General features: G+C 44.6%; 1 protein-coding gene across 2 annotated transcripts; it reads right to left on the bottom strand.

Annotated features, from left to right (window-relative positions):
• Window positions 1–832: 832 nt before the first annotated feature.
• Window positions 833–17,708, bottom strand: SPRY4 (sprouty RTK signaling antagonist 4). Of its 2 annotated transcripts, XM_027842037.1 has the most exons (3): window positions 17,558–17,708; window positions 16,192–16,246; window positions 833–5,608 (listed from the first exon to the last, which is right to left on the bottom strand). In XM_027842037.1, the coding sequence occupies exon 3, from the start codon at window positions 5,557–5,559 to the stop codon at window positions 4,657–4,659; it is 903 nt and encodes a 300-aa protein (XP_027697838.1). In that variant the 5' UTR covers window positions 5,560–5,608; window positions 16,192–16,246; window positions 17,558–17,708; the 3' UTR covers window positions 833–4,656. The 2 variants fall into 2 exon arrangements, with proteins under 2 accessions (XP_027697838.1, XP_027697837.1); XM_027842036.1 differs by lacking the exon at window positions 16,192–16,246.
• Window positions 17,709–20,114: the final 2,406 nt, after the last annotated feature.

Raw genomic sequence — 20,114 nt, 5'->3', positions numbered from 1 at the left:
TCCCAAACACATTCGGGAAGAGCTGTGCACACTGAAAAATCCTCCCTTGTCCTAAAACATAGACAGATGTCAAGAAAGAAGGCAATCTTTACTTTTCCATAATAAAGGCTGCCTGACCTTAGGATCCTTATAGATGGATTTCCTCCCTCAAATAAATAACTAAATACAGCTACATAAACAGATGGGGGAATTGGTGGGGTTTGTCCTCTTATTAGGAGCTTGTGATATATGATTATCTGTGTACAGAGGAAGACATGGGATGGGTTGTAGCAGAACACACATGGATGAGATCACAGATCTGTGGTAGGAATCAAAGGGTGACAATTACTCTGAAGGCTTTTAAAGCCAAGGCAAAGATAGACAGATATCAGGGAATGTTCATTAGTCCCATTAATGGGGTGGGGAGGAACCCAAACACAAAGAGCTTTGTTTCCTCCCTTTCACCTTAAAATCCTCAGCTCTTCCTGGGAGTTGATACATTAAACCAGTTGCTCTATCCTGATTACAAATAAGGGGAAGGTGAGTCAAGGTACTCAAATTGCTTAGAGATAGCTCCTTCTACAAGCTTCCTTTTCTGAATGTTCTGGAAAATGTGTGTGGCAGGCTTTTATTGTGGAAAGGGTCTGTCAGTTTCTAACCTGAAAGAGTGAAGGGAACCATTTGGTTACAGGCAGTTCGGCATCCTGTACCAACAGACAGTGAGACCAACTCAACGTCTTGGAACACATGGGTTTAAGGTGGGAATAAGCACACTCACTCCCATGCATACACAAACACACCACAGCAGTCCTGGGTATATTTAACAATATATATTTATATATATTTCTAGATCAGTACATTCAGTTTTTAAACTTGTTTTTTTCTTCACAAACAGAAGAACTCTTACAATAGTAGACTTTCTAAAATAAATACTATTAAAATAGAGCTTCAAAATAAATATTCTATACAAAGGAACCCTTCTGTGGTAACTTTTTTTGTTGCAGGGTGAAAGGGTGAAGGGGGAAATGAAGGAGAAAAACAAAGGTAAGGATGGATGGGGAGGGGGGACTTGAACAGCTTTTTGTAACACAAAATCAAACTTTGGGGCAGTGAGAACAGACACCCTAGGCACACAGTTACCAACAGGGAAAAAAAAATGGAAACTCAGGATTTGTAGTTTACAGAAGGGGTGTGAAACTGTTTCCAAAAGGACAGGGAACCAAAAGGCTAGCAAGGCTAAAATGTTGTGCTAGTTAATTTCTCATGGAGACATTCTGAGGAGCTTTGCTAAGTTGGTGTTAAAAGGGTCACTCTAGCCCTCACTCACCCCTACCCCATCCTGAGCATTATCAGTCAACAGAACACAGGCCTTGTGAGTCCCAGAACCTGGGTTTCTGTTATGTTCTCTCAGCTTGCCAACCTTGGGTAAGCTACTTTAGCTTTAGTTTCTTCATCTGTTCATTGAGGCCTCAGCCTCTCTGTCCTGTCTATCCCACAAGTCTGTATGGTTCAAATGTCATAATGGGGATATGAAGGTGTTTTATTAAGCTTATGAAGGTTTCTTATGTCTACCCCTTGGGAAAAACAAGTGTGGCACATCTTAATGGGGATATGCTGGATAGCTCATTGAGAAATGTTGGGCCTGGGCATAGTGGCCATCATGGCCTGGACACTTTCCCCCACCTACCTGGCTCCTCAAGGTGCCAGAGTGGTACTCACTGGGACACCTCCAATAAAAAAAATATCCTCTGAGCTCAGGGGGCTAGGATTTATTACCTGCTGTGGGATTTATCATTGACTTTCTAAATAGATATATTTGCCCTTCATGAGTGACCTCATCTTCCCTTGAGCCTTGGCTCCAGGCAAGGACAGGTAGTCTGAGCCAGATAGAAGTGGGAAGTGGTACCATTAAAAGGAGAGGGAATGGGGCCTTCTTGTCCACCAATCACTCAGCTAATGCAAATAGCCAGAAGCACAAACTCATATATTATCAGGTGGCCTTCTTGCAGGTCCTCCTAGTTAGTTCCACATCCATGCGCATGAACCTCAACAAGTTTGTTGCTCCAATTGGGAGAAGCCCCATGCAGAAACAGGCTAAGGAATAGTTTGGAGATCAGAAGTTCTTAAAAAAAAAATAAAATAAACAGAAGTTTTCATCTGTCACACTGTGTTAAAGTAGCCACAAATAGTAGAGGCAGAGAAAAATTGGGGAGGGGAAGGGGGAAGAGAGAGCTGAAGCCATTTAGCTTAGCAGGGCTAAAAACAAACCAAAAGGAAAAAAGTAAGAAACCCAAAGAAATCAGGGTTTACAAACTATGTACACTGGAAGTTAAGGTCCTAGAGGCTACTTTGTAAGCAAAGTGTTTGTGTAGAGGATCAGTGTGGTTGTGTGCATGGGTCAATCAATTCTCCACAGAATGGGTGTGCAAGGGGGAATGGCCATCAAAATGTAGCTAGCCCACCACTTGGTCCAGGTTCTGTGGAGGCAAGTTGAGGACCGCCAGCACCATCCACTGCCCAGCAGACACAGATGGATGACTCTCGCTAGGCAGGCACAGGATGTCTAACCCTCTGCCCAGGAAAACCTTTATCATCATCTCCTTTAGTAGTGACATCTGATACATTCAATTGGTATAAGTGGTTGGCTGTAAATGTGTTTCCCTTCCTACTGTTCCCTCAGATTTGTGCAAGAACATTTATATATATCTATATATATATATATACCCATCGTAATATGTCTATGGCAAGGATAGCTACATGAACCAGCACCAGAAAATGCAGGTGTGGTAATTCCGTGTTCTGCTTTTACAAGCTAGCAAATATTTATATAAATAAGAAAGTCTAAAACACAAGCCCCTCCTCCCCCCAATCAATAAATACCTATGGTTACAGTTAATTTATTTTAAATCAGATGTTACCACTACTCTTAAAAAAAAAAAAAAGGTCCTTGGAAAGTATCCTACACAGGACTATAGACTGCCTCCCTTGTTCCTTCCTAAAAGGGCAATTATTATTCTCTGTGGAACAGATGAGATTCCCTGGAGAATGCTATCCATGCCTGGCACAGCCTTAATGGTGCTGTGCCCACTCCATCTGCCCCCGGCCGGCCTTGCCCTGGACACTTCTCCACTTGACAGGAAACAAAACAAATGGGGGAGGAGCAAAGAAAGCTACAATATCAGCTTTTGCATGCAACAAGTACGTACCCATTTTACATGTGCCCATTCTACTCCCTCTAGCACCTTGAGAGAAAGGGTCACTGCATCTTTGGGGGGCCCACCACTGGCTAGCATTCTTCTCCAGAACCCCCTTGGGAAAATTTCCCCCTTCTGGGCCTTCCTGGCTCTCCCCCTAGCACTTGCTAACACTAAAATAGACTTTATTTTTTTGTCATCTCTCTATTTACAAAGATATAGACACACTATTGTACATGAGAAGCTATGAAGCTAAGCAGCGGCGGCAGCAGGCCATAGGAAGAAAACCCACCAAGCTTCAAACGTCATTTGGCCAGGGAGAGTGACTGTCTCTCTTCAGAATTAAAAATTCTATGGGTGGGGAAGGGGGGAAGGTCAGAGACAGGGATGGGGACAGAGAACAGAGGTCATGTTTCTTCAGGATGTCCTCTCTTCCCCAAACCGGACCTGGAAAGCAGCACTTGGGGAGAGCAGAGAAGGAAATGAGTGTCTTTAAAACCTGTTACCATCTAGTTTACTTATTCTAGCAAAATGTAATAACTGGACATGGCGACCAGATTCTCATTGGCAAAAATGACATTTGGTCTCTCCTTCCTCTGCCTGCCCCACCCATATTATTTCTAAAAAGAATGTGGATGGAGGTAAAAAAAAAAAAAAAAAAAAGGACCTTTGGTGGGCAGTTAAATCTGTGACAGCTTATCAGAACTAAGAGAGAATGAATTTTGGAGGCTATAGGTGGGAATATCTCAAAAATATTAGTGATGAAGGACAGGGGTGCAGAGAAAGGTATTTGGGAGTTAGTTTAAAACTCATCCTTAATATTGTAACTTGGGGCAGGGAGCAAAACAGGGAGATGCCTAACATCCCCCCACCCCCACCTACTTTGTACTTAACTGGCCCCTCTTCTTTTTAAAGTGTGGATATAGCATGTTAGTTTTTCACCTTCACCAAGACATTGGTGACACATTGGGGAAGAGGGGAGAAATCGAGAATCCAATCCTCTTCTGCAGAGGCACCCAAGCCACCTAGTTAATGATTCCTGGGGTATTCAGACTCCCAGGCAGCCAGCCCCTATCCGGCGAGGGAGGGACAAAGGGAGGGAAGGAAGGGAGGGAGAAAGGGGGCTGGGAAGGCATTCCAAGCAGCTGCAGTTTCCGGATGTGTGTGTACATCTATGTTCTGTCTTCTGAAAAATCTCAAGTCCATATCACACAACACTCCTCTCCCCCCTCCCTGCTTCTATTCTAGTTAAACAAAAACCACACAAAAGTTCCAAAACCCTGAATATAGCCCAAAGTGCCTTGTTTGGGAAGGGAAGGAGGGAGGTGACGGATCTGATTCTTCCCAGAATCTGAAGGGGTGGGAGTATGAGCCAAGGAATCTTCAGGACACAGAAGACCTGGCCCCTTTGCAGTCTTCTCTGGCAATGTTGTGGGTCAGGAGCAGACAAAGCCCGAGGCAACAAGGTGGGGAAGGAGAAAAATCAGAAGGGCTTCTCGGCTCTGTTGGTCTTGCTGCTGTCCACTGCTGTAGCTGCCTTGCAGATGACACTGTTGGTATGCTTGCAGCGGCAGCCAGGCCGGCTCAGGCGGTCATAGCCCCGCTGGGCCAGCTTCACACAGCCAGTCGCTGGCAGGTAGCAGAGCAGGCATGGCAGCACCAGAGACAGGGCCCCCATGAAGGACCAGCGGGCACAACAGTTTGAGTGGGAGCAGGAGCAGGGGTGGTCAGCACAGGAGCCTTCGTCATCTTCATTGGTGCAGTGGTAGAAGACCCCTTTCACCAGGCACATGCAGGTGCTGTAATTGACCAGGCTCTGGGCTGAACAGAGACATTCTTGGTTACAGATCCAGCAGGAAGGCAAAGTCCGAGGAGAGGCACACTCCTTACATTTGCATTTCCCACAGGCCTCACAGAGCAGGAAGTGTTTGTCCAGCTCTTGGGGCGGCATCCCCTTCAGGTCCAGGGGCTTGCAGTGAATGGCCTTGGGCTGAATTCGCACTGCCCTTGGGGAAGCCTGGTCAGCCACAGGGGGTGGGGCCATGTGGTCCAGGAGCCTCTGGTCTGAGGATGTGCTGCTGCTGCTACTGATGGAGCTGGGCCTCCCACTGAAGGAGATCCAGGGGTGGGTGACATCCTGGTCACATCGAGAGAGGCCTGGGGTTGGCTCAGGATACCCTCCTCGGGGCCGCTTGGAGCCAGTTGCTGGGGCCAGGCCAGGATTGTCGATGTAGTCATTTTCTACATGGGTTGTCTTCATCTGGTCAATGGGCAGGATGGTGAGTGGGTGCTGAAGCCGGCCATACGAGAGGCGACTGTCCAGCAGGGGCTGGACCATGACTGAGCTTGGGCTGACAGGGATACTATGGGGGATTGGAGGCTCCATAGGGGCCAGAGGTACTGTAGTGCTCCGAGAAACTTGGCTTCTAAGGGTCCTGAAAAAAAGTCAAGAGAGAAGAGAAGAGAGAAATTCATTATCTCCATTGCCAATATGCCAATCAATTTCCTGATAGACTCCCTTTGTATATTTGCCACCATCTCCTAGGGCTGGTTTGTATTTCTACAGCCTGGGGCACAAACAACTACTGCCCAAGCAGACCCTTCACTGGAGGGAAGCCCATAAAAAGACCTTTCTGCTCAGAGACCCAGAATATCAATGTCTATATACTACTGTCTATAACAGCAGCACATCCCTTTGGAGCTACTTAACTCCAGGGAAGCTTGTGATTAAACCAAAGGAAAATCTAGAGGGGAAAACTAGTGTTACCAATTTCCAAATGCAGAGCAGAATAATATTTAGGATAAATAGTATTTACTAGAATAGCTAGCCAGACCTCACTTCAGTTTCTGATTTCACTGGGAGAGTGCAATTTTAGGTTGGAATGGGGCCAGAGATTCAACTGCAGAGCCTGACACGGAACCCCAGGAAGCAACTAAACTTAAATCAAAGAGCGGAAACGGCTTGGTTCAAATTTAGAAAGTGCACATTGTTTTCTATTAGAAGTGCAATTTCCTCGCCTGCTGACCTTTACTTTTGGAATTCCGCTGCAGATCAATTTAAAGTAGCAGCCGCTTGAGCATGAGTCTCAGAGACCTTTGCCCAAGGGACAGTGTTTGGAATCCAAAAGGAAAAGGGAAAAAAATGGCCCAGCCTGGGAAGATTCCATCCCAAAGCTCATGAATTCCAGGGAAAAGGGAGGGCGGAATGAAGAAGAAAAACGTTCCCCCAAATATCTCTTTGGACCAATGGTATGGAGTTTCCCACACAATTTTGTTTTTTTGGTGGAGGTAGGATCTGGGGAGGGGGAAAGGAACCAAGGAGAAAAAGCTAATATTATTCAAATGCCCAGGAACCATTTCTTGGTTCATCTACTCATTCTGACTCATTCATTCACTTAAGTACCTCAAGAACGTCTGAAAAAGCTCTAGCCTTCCTGGTGGCTGCTATTTTTGACAAGTTATGCCCATTTCTCTGTTCTTCAGGAGAATTGGCCACTTGGGTCCGGACATCCTCTGTCTATAAAGAACAATTCCACTTCTTCAAAGGATAAACCTTTTAGGTTATTTGTTTCCCCCTTCAGATATTTTTACACTGAATACCTTCTCATTAATTCTTAAATAGCAACTGATCCTTCCTTATTCATGAGAAGAGCCTGGTCAGAAATACGAAGTCATCTAAAGATCAGTTCCTCACTTAATGAAGGCTTGAATTGAGGACTCAGAGCAGAGGCAGAATGTGTTTCATTCTTCCCTAAAATCATCATGGAATCACCTCAAAGTGATTAATACCCCATGAGGAAAAAATGATATTTTTACAAAGGAGTGATTAGGAGAAGACAATTTTTCCCCTGATTATCTACAGTCAGAGCCCAAAAGCAATTATTTTGTGGCAGTCAATACTGGACAGATTTTACATTCATATAGAGCATGAATGATCAATTAGCTTTGATAGTTCTACTTAAAGGGAATGGGATTTCTCTTAGAAAAGAGAAAGGAAATGAAAACTAGGGAGAAGGATTCGATTCTGTTCAGTAATGGATTTTTCCCCAACTTTACAGTTATGTGAGCCCAAAGACCTCTTTCAAACCGGAGAAATGTTTGTTGAATTGACTATTCCTGGCATGAGGAGCAGTTCTCATCAAAATCCCACTGTGCCTACTCCTACAAGTAATTGAGGTCCTCAAATTACCTTGGAGTTTCTAGGTTTGTGCTACGAAGTGGTTCTATTTCCCTCAAAGAGCTTAGGAAATAAAAGCACTGTTGGGGAAAAGGTAGGGAAAGGGGGAGAAAGGAAGACATTTCCTTTCAAGGGAGTAGAAGATTGTGGCCCTAACTAGATCAAGTATATCCATCCAATCCCAGTTTTGCATTCTGCCCTTCACTGGAGCTATAGGCTCTATTCAGAACACATGGCCTCTTAGTCTTTTAGAAAAGATGGTGCATTCCAGCAGAGTGGAACATCTCAGCAGAGTCTGGTACAGAAAGATACAAACTCCAAAACAATAGAATTTTGGAGTTGATAAGGACCTTAGAGATCAAATCTATGGCTATCATTTTACAGATGAGAAGAATGAGGCTCAGAGAAGAGTGACTTGGATAAGCAGACATGAAGCTGTAAGGAGATGGTCCAGATCTCACTAAAGTACTTTCTCAGGTCAATTATAAAAAAGGAACATTCCTTTATGAACAAATTCTGTATTTGGAGTTAGAGGACCTGAATTTCAATCCAAGTTTTTCTGCTACTCTGTGACACTGTGCAACTGATATTCTGAGACCATGTCAACCTCCCTGCTCAAAAAACTTCAGCTGCTCCCTCTGGCCTCTAGGGTAAAATAGAAACTATTGTTGAAAGTCCTCCACAATCTGGTTCTAACTTGGATCTTCAGATCCATTTAATCTAACTTTCCCTCATGCACCTTCCATTCCAGACACAATGGCTTATTTGCTGCTCCTGATACATGGCATCCATCGTTTACCTCTGTGGGCGTTTGCAAAGGCTGGCTTCCTGTTGGTAATACCCTCTCTCCTCATCTCCACTACTCAGAAGAAAAGGTGCTGAATAAATGTTTGATGAAACTGAGTTGAATTAGAAACATTTAGCCTCTCCAGGCACCTGTGTCTCTAAGTTTCTTTTCAGCTTGAAATGTAGGACTGGTTACCTACTGCTAAGTTGAGCCCTTGGGCCTCAAAAGCCACAAAACAAGTACTGAAGAAAAGAAAGCCAAAGGAAATCTGAATGAAACAAATTATTTCATTCTTCAACCTGCCTCTAAACTTGGTCCCTTAAAAATTGCTACTTCTACCGAGACCACATTTCTAATTACTATTGTATACCTGGCAAACCCTTGGCCTTTTAGAATAGTGCGACATGACTTTAAGACTCCAATCCTAGAATCAGAGGGCACTAATTAGATGGGAAATCCTACCAGGGAATCCCCTGGGTAAGCAGCTTTTGCCTCAACAAAGTAACTCCAGGACAGGAGCTGGTGCCATAGACTCACAGAACGTTGGAGTAGGAAGAGACCTTAAGAGTTACATTGAATCTTAGCCCCTCATTTTACAGAGAGAAGATCTAGGCCAGCTGAGGAAAATCGATTTGCCCAAGGTCATGTGTCTAATTGTTCAGTTATTGGCAGAGCCTATGTCTCCCTAACTCCTGGGCCTTTCTACTGTACCGTTAACTATAGCCATGTAATTCAGCCAACAACCTCTTTTCCCAAATGAGCTGCTCCAAAATATTGTGGGTTGCAGGTAGAATATAACATCTGGGGTCAAAATGTAAACTTTGATGCAGATATCTATATGCTGACCTCTAAGACAGAAACTAGTACCAGCAGAAAATCCTAAGGTATGCTCTTCTACTTGGCAGCATCATTTTCCTTAAGCCTCCTTCTGACCATCTACTCAGCAAGAAGATTCAGACTTCTTTTTGTTTTCTTTCTAATCCCTCAAACTTTCTCATTTGGTGTTTTCCTTCTTGCTGATTACCATAGCCAAAATAGAGGGAAATTAAAGGAAGTTTTCATTGGATCTGCTTAGGTCACACCTTCTGACCAGAGATAACTCTTGAGTAGCTAGTCATGAGATTTCTTTAAAAATAAATAAATAAATACATAAATGAATAAATAAAGAAGGCTTCCTTCATGTCTATGAGAAGCTCAATCTCCCTACTCACTGTGACACTGCCTCACTGCATAGTCTGAAGCTCAGCTAAAGAACTTAAGTGGAGTTTAATAGGTAAATCATTTCCTCTACAAGGAAGGAAGAGATTTATAATATAAAGTGGAGAGTGGAGACTTTACTGCATTGGGGTTTCTTAAAGAGACATTGTTTGCCAATTTGATAGATCCTAGAGAGATAGTCCACAGCCAACATTACATTTATTCAGAGAATCCATCTTGTCAAGCTTTAGATAGCAAGGAAATGGGGCAGCATTAGCTAAGGACGCATGTCCAACCATTCAGGAAAACCTCCTTCAGAGAGAACAGCTCCAATTTACATTGAGGGTGGGAAAGGTGGAAATGGCCTCTCAGACTTCCAGAAACAATCAATCATGGCGAGGCTGAATACAGCTTCTACATTTTATGACCATGAATCCCCAATACTCCCTTGTCTATCACCAATTCTGTGGACCACTGAGTAGACTATAAACTCCTTGAGGGCCAGAAACCAAGTTTTATTTATCTTTCTACCTCCCCAAGCCCTAGCACAGAACTGTGCACGTGGCAAATGATCCATATGTTAAATTGGGGCCATATAGTCTGACTCTTTGTGACCCCCTTTGGGGTTTTCTTGGCAAAGATAGTGGAGTGGTTTGCTATTTCCTTCTCCAGCTCATTTTATAGATGAAAAAACCAAGGCAAATATGGTTAAGTGACTTGCCAGGGTCAGACAGGTAGTAAGTGTCTGAGGCCAGATTTGAACTCAGGAAGATGAGTCTTCCTGATTCCAGGGCCAGCACTCTATCCACTGAGTCACCTAGCGGTCCTGAGGCTAGGGGACAACTGCCAAAGGAGGATCTAAGAAGTTTGCAACACAAGTTAATTGATTACTGAGGGTGAGGTTTCCTTCTCCTCAGCCACAAATATGGAGATGCCTAGTTTCCATTTTTGCTTTCTTAAAACTGTATGCCATGAGTCTCTTATGGGACTTTTTGCTGTATTAACTCTTGAAGGGCTAATTAGTAATGTAAACTCAATCAATCTCAGGGTAAAACATGGTTAGTCTAGCCTTTCAAGTGGTTACCATATAGTAGGGGATACAGAAAAGGGAGAGAGGAATGTGGGTGTGTGATGCAAAGGAGCCAGATTGGTACACATTCATAGGATACCTGCTAGGTTTTCTGCCATGGGTGCTGGGACAGTGGGGCTTTTGACTATCCTGGAGAATGACACAGGCTAGAGTTTTTTCTACCTCTCACCAATCTGGGAATATTAGAAGAACCTGTCCAAATTTTTTTTTAAAAGAAGATTCATTGAATCAGTTGTACTTCCCAAACTACAAAACAATGAATATTTCTTTAGTGGTCTTACATTCAGTTATCATGCAGGCTTCTAAAAGAAGAAAACTTTCCTAGGGCATCCTCAGCCTTTAAGGGAGGTAAAACCCAGATTAAACCGATGGGATTATAGGATCATAAATAGGACCTTAGAAATCCCCCTCCATTTACAGATGAGGAAACTGAGGCCTGGCAATGTTAAGTGACTTAATCTCAACAATTAACTTAAGCGACAGGGTCACAGAGGTATTACTTAACTAGGTGAGCAGGGACCCAAACCTCTGACCCCAAATCCAGTGCTCTTTCCACTTTCACAGCATGAGGCCATGCTCTGCTGGAAGACCTGCGGTTCTTCAGGGCAACATTACATACAGTGCAGCCAAGCCAGAGCCAAACTTTATTTACCAATTCTAAAGGACTGAGCAGTTTTGTGCTAACTTTCGGAAAGAGCAGAAATGAACATCAGGGCTGAGAATAAGAGTCACCGAGGGTTTAGAAATTTAAAAGAACTTGAGATTTCCCTTCCTTTCAAAGATGGCCTGGGAGGCCAAGTGACTCGCGTCTAGTCAGGCAGCTGATTAGGAACAGAGCCTCTTTACTTGGCCTATGTTTAGTTACCATGAAACTTTCCTAGGGTGTCCTCAGCCTTTAAGAGAGGTGAAACTCAGACCAAGCAGATAGGATTATAGGATAATATATTTAGAGCTGCAATGGACCAGAGAAGTCATCAAGTTTAAGCCCCTTATTTTACAGATGAGGAAACTGAGGCTTAGCAATGTCAAGCAACAGTGTTCTCTCTTTCCTTCCTCCAAGTCCACTTTCCACCAGACAAGGTAGAAAGAGTGTTATTGGCTTATGAGGGTAGAGGACCTAGGTTCAAACCCTAAGTTTGCCGGCTACCAGGTGACCTAGGGCAAGTCATTTAATAAATAGTAATAATAAGAGTTAACATTTATATGGTATTTTAAAGCTTGCCAGTCACTTTCCATTTATTAGAGACAGCTAGATGGTGATACAGTAGGTAATGTTGGATTTGGAGTAAAAAAAACCTGCCTGAAACACTTCCGACCCTGGGTAAGTCACAACCTCTCTGAACCTCAGTTTTCCTTATGGTAAAATGAGAATAATAACCTCTATCTCACAGAGTTGTGGTGAGAATCAAATGAGAGGACAAATGTAAAGTGCTTGCTAAACCGCAAAGAATTATATAAATGCTAGAGCTATTATCATTACCTCTCATTTGATCTTCACAATGACTCTTTGAGGTAGAGGCTAGAAACACCATTTTATAGGTAAGGAAATTGAGGCTGAGAACAAGGTAAGGTGTCTAGTGTACCAGAGGCTGCCTGAGGCAGCACTGACTTATATCTTTCAGACTCCTGAGCTGAATGCTCCATCCACTATGCCACCTAGCTGCCTAGTTTTATCTGTAAAATGAAGGCGGTGGATTAGATGACCTCTACTATTGTTTCCAACTCTAAATCTAAGATCTTCTGTTCTGTATGGGGTGGAAAATTGGATTACTCTGCTGTAACTGAGAAAGAAGCCACTTGAGTCTGGAGGTAATAAGTTTCTTGTCACTAGAGATCTTCAAGTGAAGGATGGATGACCTCTTGTTAGGGGATATTTAAAGGGGTATCCAGCCTCTGGTAGGCATTGAACTAGATACCCCCAACCCTATCTTCCATCTCTAAGAACATAAACCATGGACTTTCCTCCCTACCACCCACCCACAAAGAAGAGTCACCTGTTAGAAGATATAAACTAGGGATCACAAGAATACTTTTTTTCCAATAGCCAACTCTCCCATAGGAAGATAAGAAGACTTTCCCCTTCCCAATTCACTCCAAATTCATCTGGGCTTTCAATTAATTAGTTGAAAGAATGACAAAGTTCTGAAACCGCACATTGCCCAGCAAAGAGCCAGAAGGACTTCAAGCATGTTATTTAAATGAGTTCCGAATATACAAGACTATAATCTGCTCATCAATTTCAAGTTTTATTATACCAGCCCTGAAGGTTATTTTCTTAACATTCATTTGATTCAAACATATATAAGCACCTAATGCATGCAGGGCAACATTGGCTCAAGCTAGGGATTTAGAAGGTTTAGTGTCTTCTTCCATCAAAGAGCAAAGACTCATCCTTTAGACAAGGGGATGAGGGAGAAACCTAAAGAATTTTCTTCATTTTTACCTCTCACCCCACTGATACACAGATGATCAGAATACTACTGAGAAAGGAATATCATATGACTAAAAGGTAGCCAAAAAAAGCCAATTCTGGGGGGGGGGAGGTCCAAGGAAGATCAACCTAAACTAGGGCTTTTCCAACAATGAGAACTGAGAATCCCCCTTAAAACTGGACTTCAAGAACTAGCTATTCTGGTCTGCTTCCCCAATGTCTCTGTAAGCCTGGATGCCAAAGTGAAATATGAATAGTGTGGACCTATGATTTCACCCTGGTAGGGACTCCCTTCTCTGCTGCCTAATAGCAAACTCGATTTGAAACATACTTATAGAGTTGTCTGGAACACCAGGTTAATTGACTTGCCCTAACGTTTCAGAGCTGTATGTCGGACAGGACTTGAATTCGGGTCTTCCTGACATCAAAGCCAGTCAGCCTTCTTTCTCTTACTTTCCAGAAATCATTTTTTATACCTCCTTATGTCTTCTATAAATGGGAACAGCAATTGTGAGAATGACTACGTAATGCGGGTATCTTAAGCTTCTCCATCTATCTCTACCTTCTTTTGCTCTGCTCTCCTCTGCCCTGATGGAGTACACCCCGAGGTCCCAGAGCTACCACGAAACAACTCCCTTCTCTTATAGAATGATAGAAGCCAGAAGCTTTGCCGTTCTGGGGAATAAGAAGGACACTGAGTATTTCCCAGTCCTCCCCAGGGGGTTGGCAGAATCCCTTATCATCTCCAAGGAGTAATAGTCTCCCCATTTTGCAAATTGGGAAATTAAGACCTAAAAATTAAGGGTCTGTTAGCATGTAAACTGCTCTGTCTTCTTCCCAAGTCAGTACTAAGGACTAATAAAGCTATTCCATCATTTCCTACTTCTGTACTTCACTAGAGGCTTGTCCTCAATCAATGACAAGTAGATTGAGCTATAAGAAAGGCTCTGAATAGCTTCTTGAGCAACCTCCATTGTTGTGGTAAGAATAATAACAGCTAATACTATACAGAGAGTTAAGGTTTGCAAAGTGCTTCATATGTATTATTTTCCACTTAGGTCAAAACTCCTCTAAAAGACAGATCTGTACTGGATCACCAAGATTATTTATGAGATTTATTCCCACTTACAAGACACAGTACCAAGAGTCACCTCCCCCCTTCCAAATTAGTACCCCAAATCCTTTTTCTCTCTCTTCACTGGGGATCAGCCTTCCCAATGTGCCCATGGGATTCAAAGCCAAGGTGGTCTGAGGCCAAAACACTGGCCAGCTCAGCAGAGACCCCACAAAGAGGTTGCCACTTGTTGCTTGCTCAGATGGGGATAGGAACCTAGATTCAGGGGCAATAAATCTCCCTTGAGTAACAAGGATCAGGAGAAAAAGTAATGAAGGCAACCTTCAGATACAGACACTGGATAGATAGCCTTAGGTGCTACAACAATCAATCAATCAACTAATCAATCAGCATTTATTATTACTATGTGCCAGGCCCTGTGTTAGATGAAGGGGGGAGGGAGATTACAAAGACAACGAAACAATCCCTGCTCTCAAGGAGTTTATTCATTCAAGAAGAGAAGGTCACCTTCCTGGGTAGGAGCTGGGCATAAACAGTGAAAGGCATTTTTGATTCATCATTCATTAAAATCAGGTGAATCTCTTAGCTTAAACAATGATAAAAATCTAGTGGAGTGGTGTTAAAAGAAATGGGAACCTAAATTCAGCTGTGGGAAGAACTACAGATTTGCTTCTTGGGCAGCTATACCAAGAGGAAGGTGCAGTCAAAAGGAATGTCTTAGCATCTCAAATACTAGCTTTTACAGCTTCCTTCAAACCAGCTGGGATTAAAAGGATATATTATCAATTGATTTTAAATACAGAGAGGCAGTGAGGTATGGTACCAGCTCTGGAGTCAAAGGACCTGGGTTCAGATCCCACCTCTGACCCTTCCTACGTGTGATCTTGGACGAGTCACTTAAAACTCCCTAAGTCTCATTTCCTCATCTGTAAAATGAGAGGTTGGGGTGGATGACCTCTGAGATCCTTTCCAGCTCTCAATCTTTGATTCTTTAAGGTTTGATAGTTATGTGACCATGGGCAAGTCAGTCAATTTCTCAGTCACAGTTTTCCCATCTGTAAAATGGAGATAAAAGTACTTGCACCATCTACTTTGAAGGGTTATGGTGAAGCTCAATCGATTGGGGGCATAAAGTGCTTAAAACAGAAGTGTCAGTTATCATTATTATTATTATTTATGACACTCCCCCCCAGCCTTTTTACTTATCTCTAGAGATGCTACAATTTCATGTGGGGAAAACAGGGAAAAGACTAGGTCAGTGCTATCTGAAAGGGAGAATGATACTAGAGTTTACAAATTGGTAAGGAAAGAACTGGGTTTCTTACAAAAACTCCCCCCTAGAAAGAATATTGGTCAGATAGGCTGGGTAAATTTCCCAAATCTAGTACCAAAAAGACCATCCTCCTTGACCCTATCATGGTTCTCAGCTTTTCAGTAAAGTTCTGCTCTGTATGGTCAAAGAGGGAAAATGGATTAAACTCTCTAGGGGGTTGGGAAAGAAAGGAAATGCTATTTCCCATTAGACACTTCTAAATATTTTCTCTATTCTTTTCCCTGGAGAGCCAAATGTCAACCCTCCCTCTCTTTACCCTCTGCCTAAAAAAAATGAAAAGTTAAAAAAAAAAACCTGAGAACTCCGGATGTTTGATGCTCTACTTGGGTGAAGATTCAGAGAACTCTAAATATTGTGAAATCTACTGCTGCAATGCTGGAGAAGGCCTTCAGTCCATATCATCTTACCAGAGGTTGATAACCCAACATTTCACAACTGACCCAGCAGTTCCATATCCTTTCCACCAGCTAGCCTTTAATTTGCTGTTAATCTAGTAGAAGAAAGGAGAGAAGATCCTTAACTAATCCCCAGGGCCCAGGCACTGGGATGGGGGGAGGTGGGGTAGGGTGGAGGAGGAATGCCTCACAGCTTCCTAAAAACCAGCTTCACATTTCTTAACAGTACTGCAGGACTTCTCTTAACATCACCTGTCAGCCCCGCTTAACATGTAGTAAAGCTTCCAGAAAAGCATCAAATATGTCATCAGCGCCTCTACCCGTCGAACATCTCTATTTCCAGGCGTGGGTGGGGGGCACCTAATGGGCTAGAGAATTCATGAGAGATCTGGTGCACTAGACTGCGACTCCACGGCTTAACTCAAGCCATCTATGAAAACACAGATTTCTCCCCCCCCCCCCCAAATCAGCCGTGATATAGGTGAAATGGAAGCAGCCCTTCCACGTACTGCATTTCTTTCTTTCCAACTCACCTCAAGCGAGATTCGGGCACGTCCAACCAAGCTCTCTCTCGCCTCTCCTCAACACCTGGGCCAGGAAAATCAACAATTTTCTTCTCCTCAAGATCTTTTTCTCCTTACCTCCCTCCCCACCCCTTCCCAAGCTAAAGAGAATTGAGAAATCTCTTGCACAACAGAAGCTACTGTCTAAATGCTTTTGATGGTCGGCATGGGAAAGAAGAAGGAGACATGGAAACCCCTTCCCTAGTGATGCGGCCGGGATTTCTTCACCGGCTAGAACTGCCTAAGCCGGTCTCCCGAGCTTCACCTCCAAGCCCTTCTCTTGGTTTCCCAGTTCCTGGTCGACTATGAATTTTCAGAATGTAAGGTCTCTATCCCTTTCTTTCCCCGGTGACGTCAAGACTGGTACCACCAAGAAAGCAGGAGAAAAAAAAAAGCCTTATCTTTGCTACGCATGCAACTGTTTCCTCTCTGGATTTCTCCATCTCGGCATTATATAAACCCACTTCCCTCCCCACCCCCTTTACAGCATTGCCCCCCACCCCACCCCTCAAAACCCAAAGAGAATCCCAGGGGCAAAGCAAGGAGACCAGAGTCTAGAGAAGGGTGGGGATGGGGCCCGAGGAAACCGGAGTCCTGCACAGCCCCAAGAAAAAAAGGCGACTGCGAAACAGTTGCACAGAATAAAATGCTAAGGAGCAAAGGTCAAACAGTAAAGATCTTACACGCCAAGGAGCCGAGATCAAAAGTGCCCCAGGAGGGAGACACCTTGGGAGCCCTAAGCTCCGACGAGACCCACCCAGGAGGAAGGAAAGGGATCATATCAGGGATCCTAAGGAGAAGGGAAAAAATCTACGTCGAGTGCTTAGGCCACTGCGGTTGGGGAAGGAAAGTTAGGGCGAGGAGGTCCCCTTCGGCAAAGGGCGACGGGGCGGGCGAGCAGACCTATCTATAGGGCACCCCCAGAGCCCCGGGAGGCGGTTCCTTTGCCCCTGCCCGGCTAGGGGCAGATGCTCCCTCCCTGCGTCCGAGGCGGGTGAGTGCAGGGAGAAGGTAAGCGGGGAAGCCAGAGGGGGAGTTATAGGGACTCGGAGATCCTAACACAGAGTAAAGGCTGGAAATGCTCCCGTCTGAAACAGCGCATCCCGTTGCTGTGATCACCCAGAGCCCGGTGACGGGCTTGTATGGGAGACTGCGGGACCGGGAGTTCCTCGCAGCTGCCTCACTGCCGTCTGCGAAGGCGCAGGGACAGAAAGTTTATAGGGACATGCACCAAAAAGGGAGCAACTTTGCCCCTTTTGGAGGAAGGAAATGGCCTTCAAGATCAAATTTTCTGGAGGAAGAAGTGGGATCTAAGAGCCTTAAATCAGCTACTTACTTTAAGTAATCCAGTCAGGAGCATTTCTCCATAGGTACTTAATCCTAAATTCCAAACAAGTCAGTGGCTGTCCTTGCAAACCCCAGCCAGATGAAACAGCATTGATCCCGGCGACCTGAAACGCCTGCACAGCGCTGTCAGCTTTCCCCGCTCTGCCTTGGTGTTGCAACTACTGCCTGGGAAAATGGCTTTTTTATGAATGGGAGGGAAGGGGGCCTCTCTGCGCATGCGTGCCTTCCCCAATTCTATGAATGGGTGGGCACAAGAGACCCTCTAGGCGCATGCGCTGCTTCCTTACACTCCCCCTCCCCCCTTTTTTATGAATGGGGGGCCGGAAAGGAACTTAACCCGTCGTTGCTGGGGGCTGTCGCTCCTTACCGGGCTGTCGCGCCTTACAAAGAGGAATGATTGTTGGTTTTTTTTTTTTTTAAATGAATGGAGGGCGGCGGCAAGCAGCAGCTGCAGCTGGATCAGCTGCGCGTGCTGTACCCCACCCGGCCTGGGAAAGAAGGTAAAGAAAGCCTTCACGCCGCGGGCCTGTCCAGTATGTGTGCGTGTATGTCGGGGAGGCGATGCGGCCTCAGTCGTTGGGCCCGGGAGCTAAAAGGGTTCGCGGAGTTGGGGAGGTGAATGCACACTGAAATCCATATGGGAATCTCCACCCGGCCGCGACGGCCCCAGATAGCACAGGCTGGAGAGGCCAGTGGGAGAGTAAGAGCCAGGATGGAGGGAGGGTACAGCGGGTAGCCCACTCGTTGCCTACTGCGGAGACAGTGCTGATTAGGTGTTCCTACTTCAAACCCCTAGGACAGACTAAGCTATACCTGAACCTTAGAAACTCACTTTGGAGACGTGCTTAAATCTCATCCCTATGTCCATATCTGCAATGGGGACCACCCTAGGCTCCTCGGGTGTGTTCAGTGGTGGGGAAGGAGGTGCTTTGGCCTCCAGCTACTGAGCAGCAAGGAGGCTGATGAAGGAAGATGTAGGGATTGCGTTTCCTTCACTCCCTGGGTAACCTAGAGGGGCCTTCTTCCTCTGATCTGACGTTTCTTCTCATTCTCAGTGAAATTACCGCAGCAACTTTCAAGTCCCTCTGGAGCATATCCCTAAGCATCCCTTCCCCACCCTCCCCCACCAGCCCCAGTAGGGTTCCCCGCCCCGCAGATATCTTTTGAGAACCTATAACCAAAGGGCTGGGGGGGTGGGGGGGGTGGGGAAGGGGGAGAGGATTCCTGTAGAAGGCCGAGGGGCTACGGTGAAGGGGTGGGTGGTGGTTGCCTGAGTAGGGTTGGCTGCTCTCCCCTGCTCTGGGTGCGGCTCCCAGATGCTGCAGTGATGGCGACCAGATTAAATAACAAACAGGCCACTTTGAAATCTTTTTTCTACCTTTTAAGCCCATGTGATTGTCAGAGATAAGCCTTAGGTAGAGTTGGAGATATGTGGGCCACCACAGCAGATATGGTCAGATTTAATTGTCCCCTTCCCTCTTTTTTTTTTTTTAATCTGACATCTCTAAGGCCTAACTCACAGAGACTGTGGGCAGTCAGTCGCTGGTGCAGTAAGAGAGATCAATATGGCATTTGCTGGTGGCCTTTCAGATAGCTTAAATTTTAGAGTAAGGTAAGAAGAATAGAGGCCTAGGATTAGGGAAATTTATCATAAAACCTAAAGCTAGAAAGGACCCTTAGAATTCATGTAGACCATTCTCTTTACTTGTACAGTTTAGGAATTGGAAGCCTAGAGAGGTTGATTTGAGAAGGTCATACAGGTAGTAATATCAAAGGCAGGTTTTGAAATCATGTCCACCAATTCCAAATGCAGTGGTCTTTCCACTACATTGAGACTAGAAGGCCTGCTTAATAAGGATCTAGTGCCCCTGTCAGTAAAATGCAGGAAAAGAAACTGAAAAGAACTTGTTAACGTCAGGCCACCCACAAACAAAGCAGAGATAGCCTTGGCTCTCTGAACCATTTTTTTTTAAATAGGCAGAGATCTCTCCTTCCTCAGGGGATATATCCTTTACCAAGACATACTGTATACATCCCAGAAAGACTCAGAAAGAATTGGCATTTAAAAAAAAACCCGAATACAGCTTTTTTTCTCTCCCAAACTGGTTGCTATAAGTAGACATTTGCTTAGTGCTTGCAGTCTTAACTTGATTTGAGGTACAACCTAGTCATTGGAACTAGAAAGAGCTTCAAGTTTAAGTGGTCTGATTCCCTACAGTTGGGTAGTAGGAACTAAACATTAAAATAAAGGCAATAAAATCAACCATTGAAATCAATCAATTAACAAATATGTCACCTGACAACAGATGCTTTACATCCAGTACTATCCTTCCCAAATTTCCCATCTTTTTACTCTTTCTCTTTTTTGCTTATTACAACCAGGGACAAAACCTCCTGTATGTTCCAGTTCTCCTTTTCTAAATAGGGACTCTGCTCCCTTCTGTTCCTTTTGCTTGCCCACCTGCTCTCCTAAAGACCCTGACTTCTTAGACCAAAAAGGGCCCTGGCCCTCCAGGGGGTCTTTGTCTTTCCATCCAGACCAAGCC

The sequence above is a fragment of the Vombatus ursinus genome, unplaced genomic scaffold, assembly GCF_900497805.2.
Source record: "Vombatus ursinus unplaced genomic scaffold, bare-nosed wombat genome assembly UNPS02014863.1, whole genome shotgun sequence".
NCBI classification, from domain to species: Eukaryota; Metazoa; Chordata; class Mammalia; order Diprotodontia; family Vombatidae; genus Vombatus; species Vombatus ursinus.
This window is presented reverse-complemented; position numbering and strand designations above follow the sequence as displayed.

Bases quoted from the DNA above. Each gene is read 5' to 3' on its own strand.
- SPRY4 (XM_027842037.1), bottom strand. From the start codon at position 5,559: ATGGAGCCTCCAATCCCCCATAGTATCCCTGTCAGCCCAAGCTCAGTC.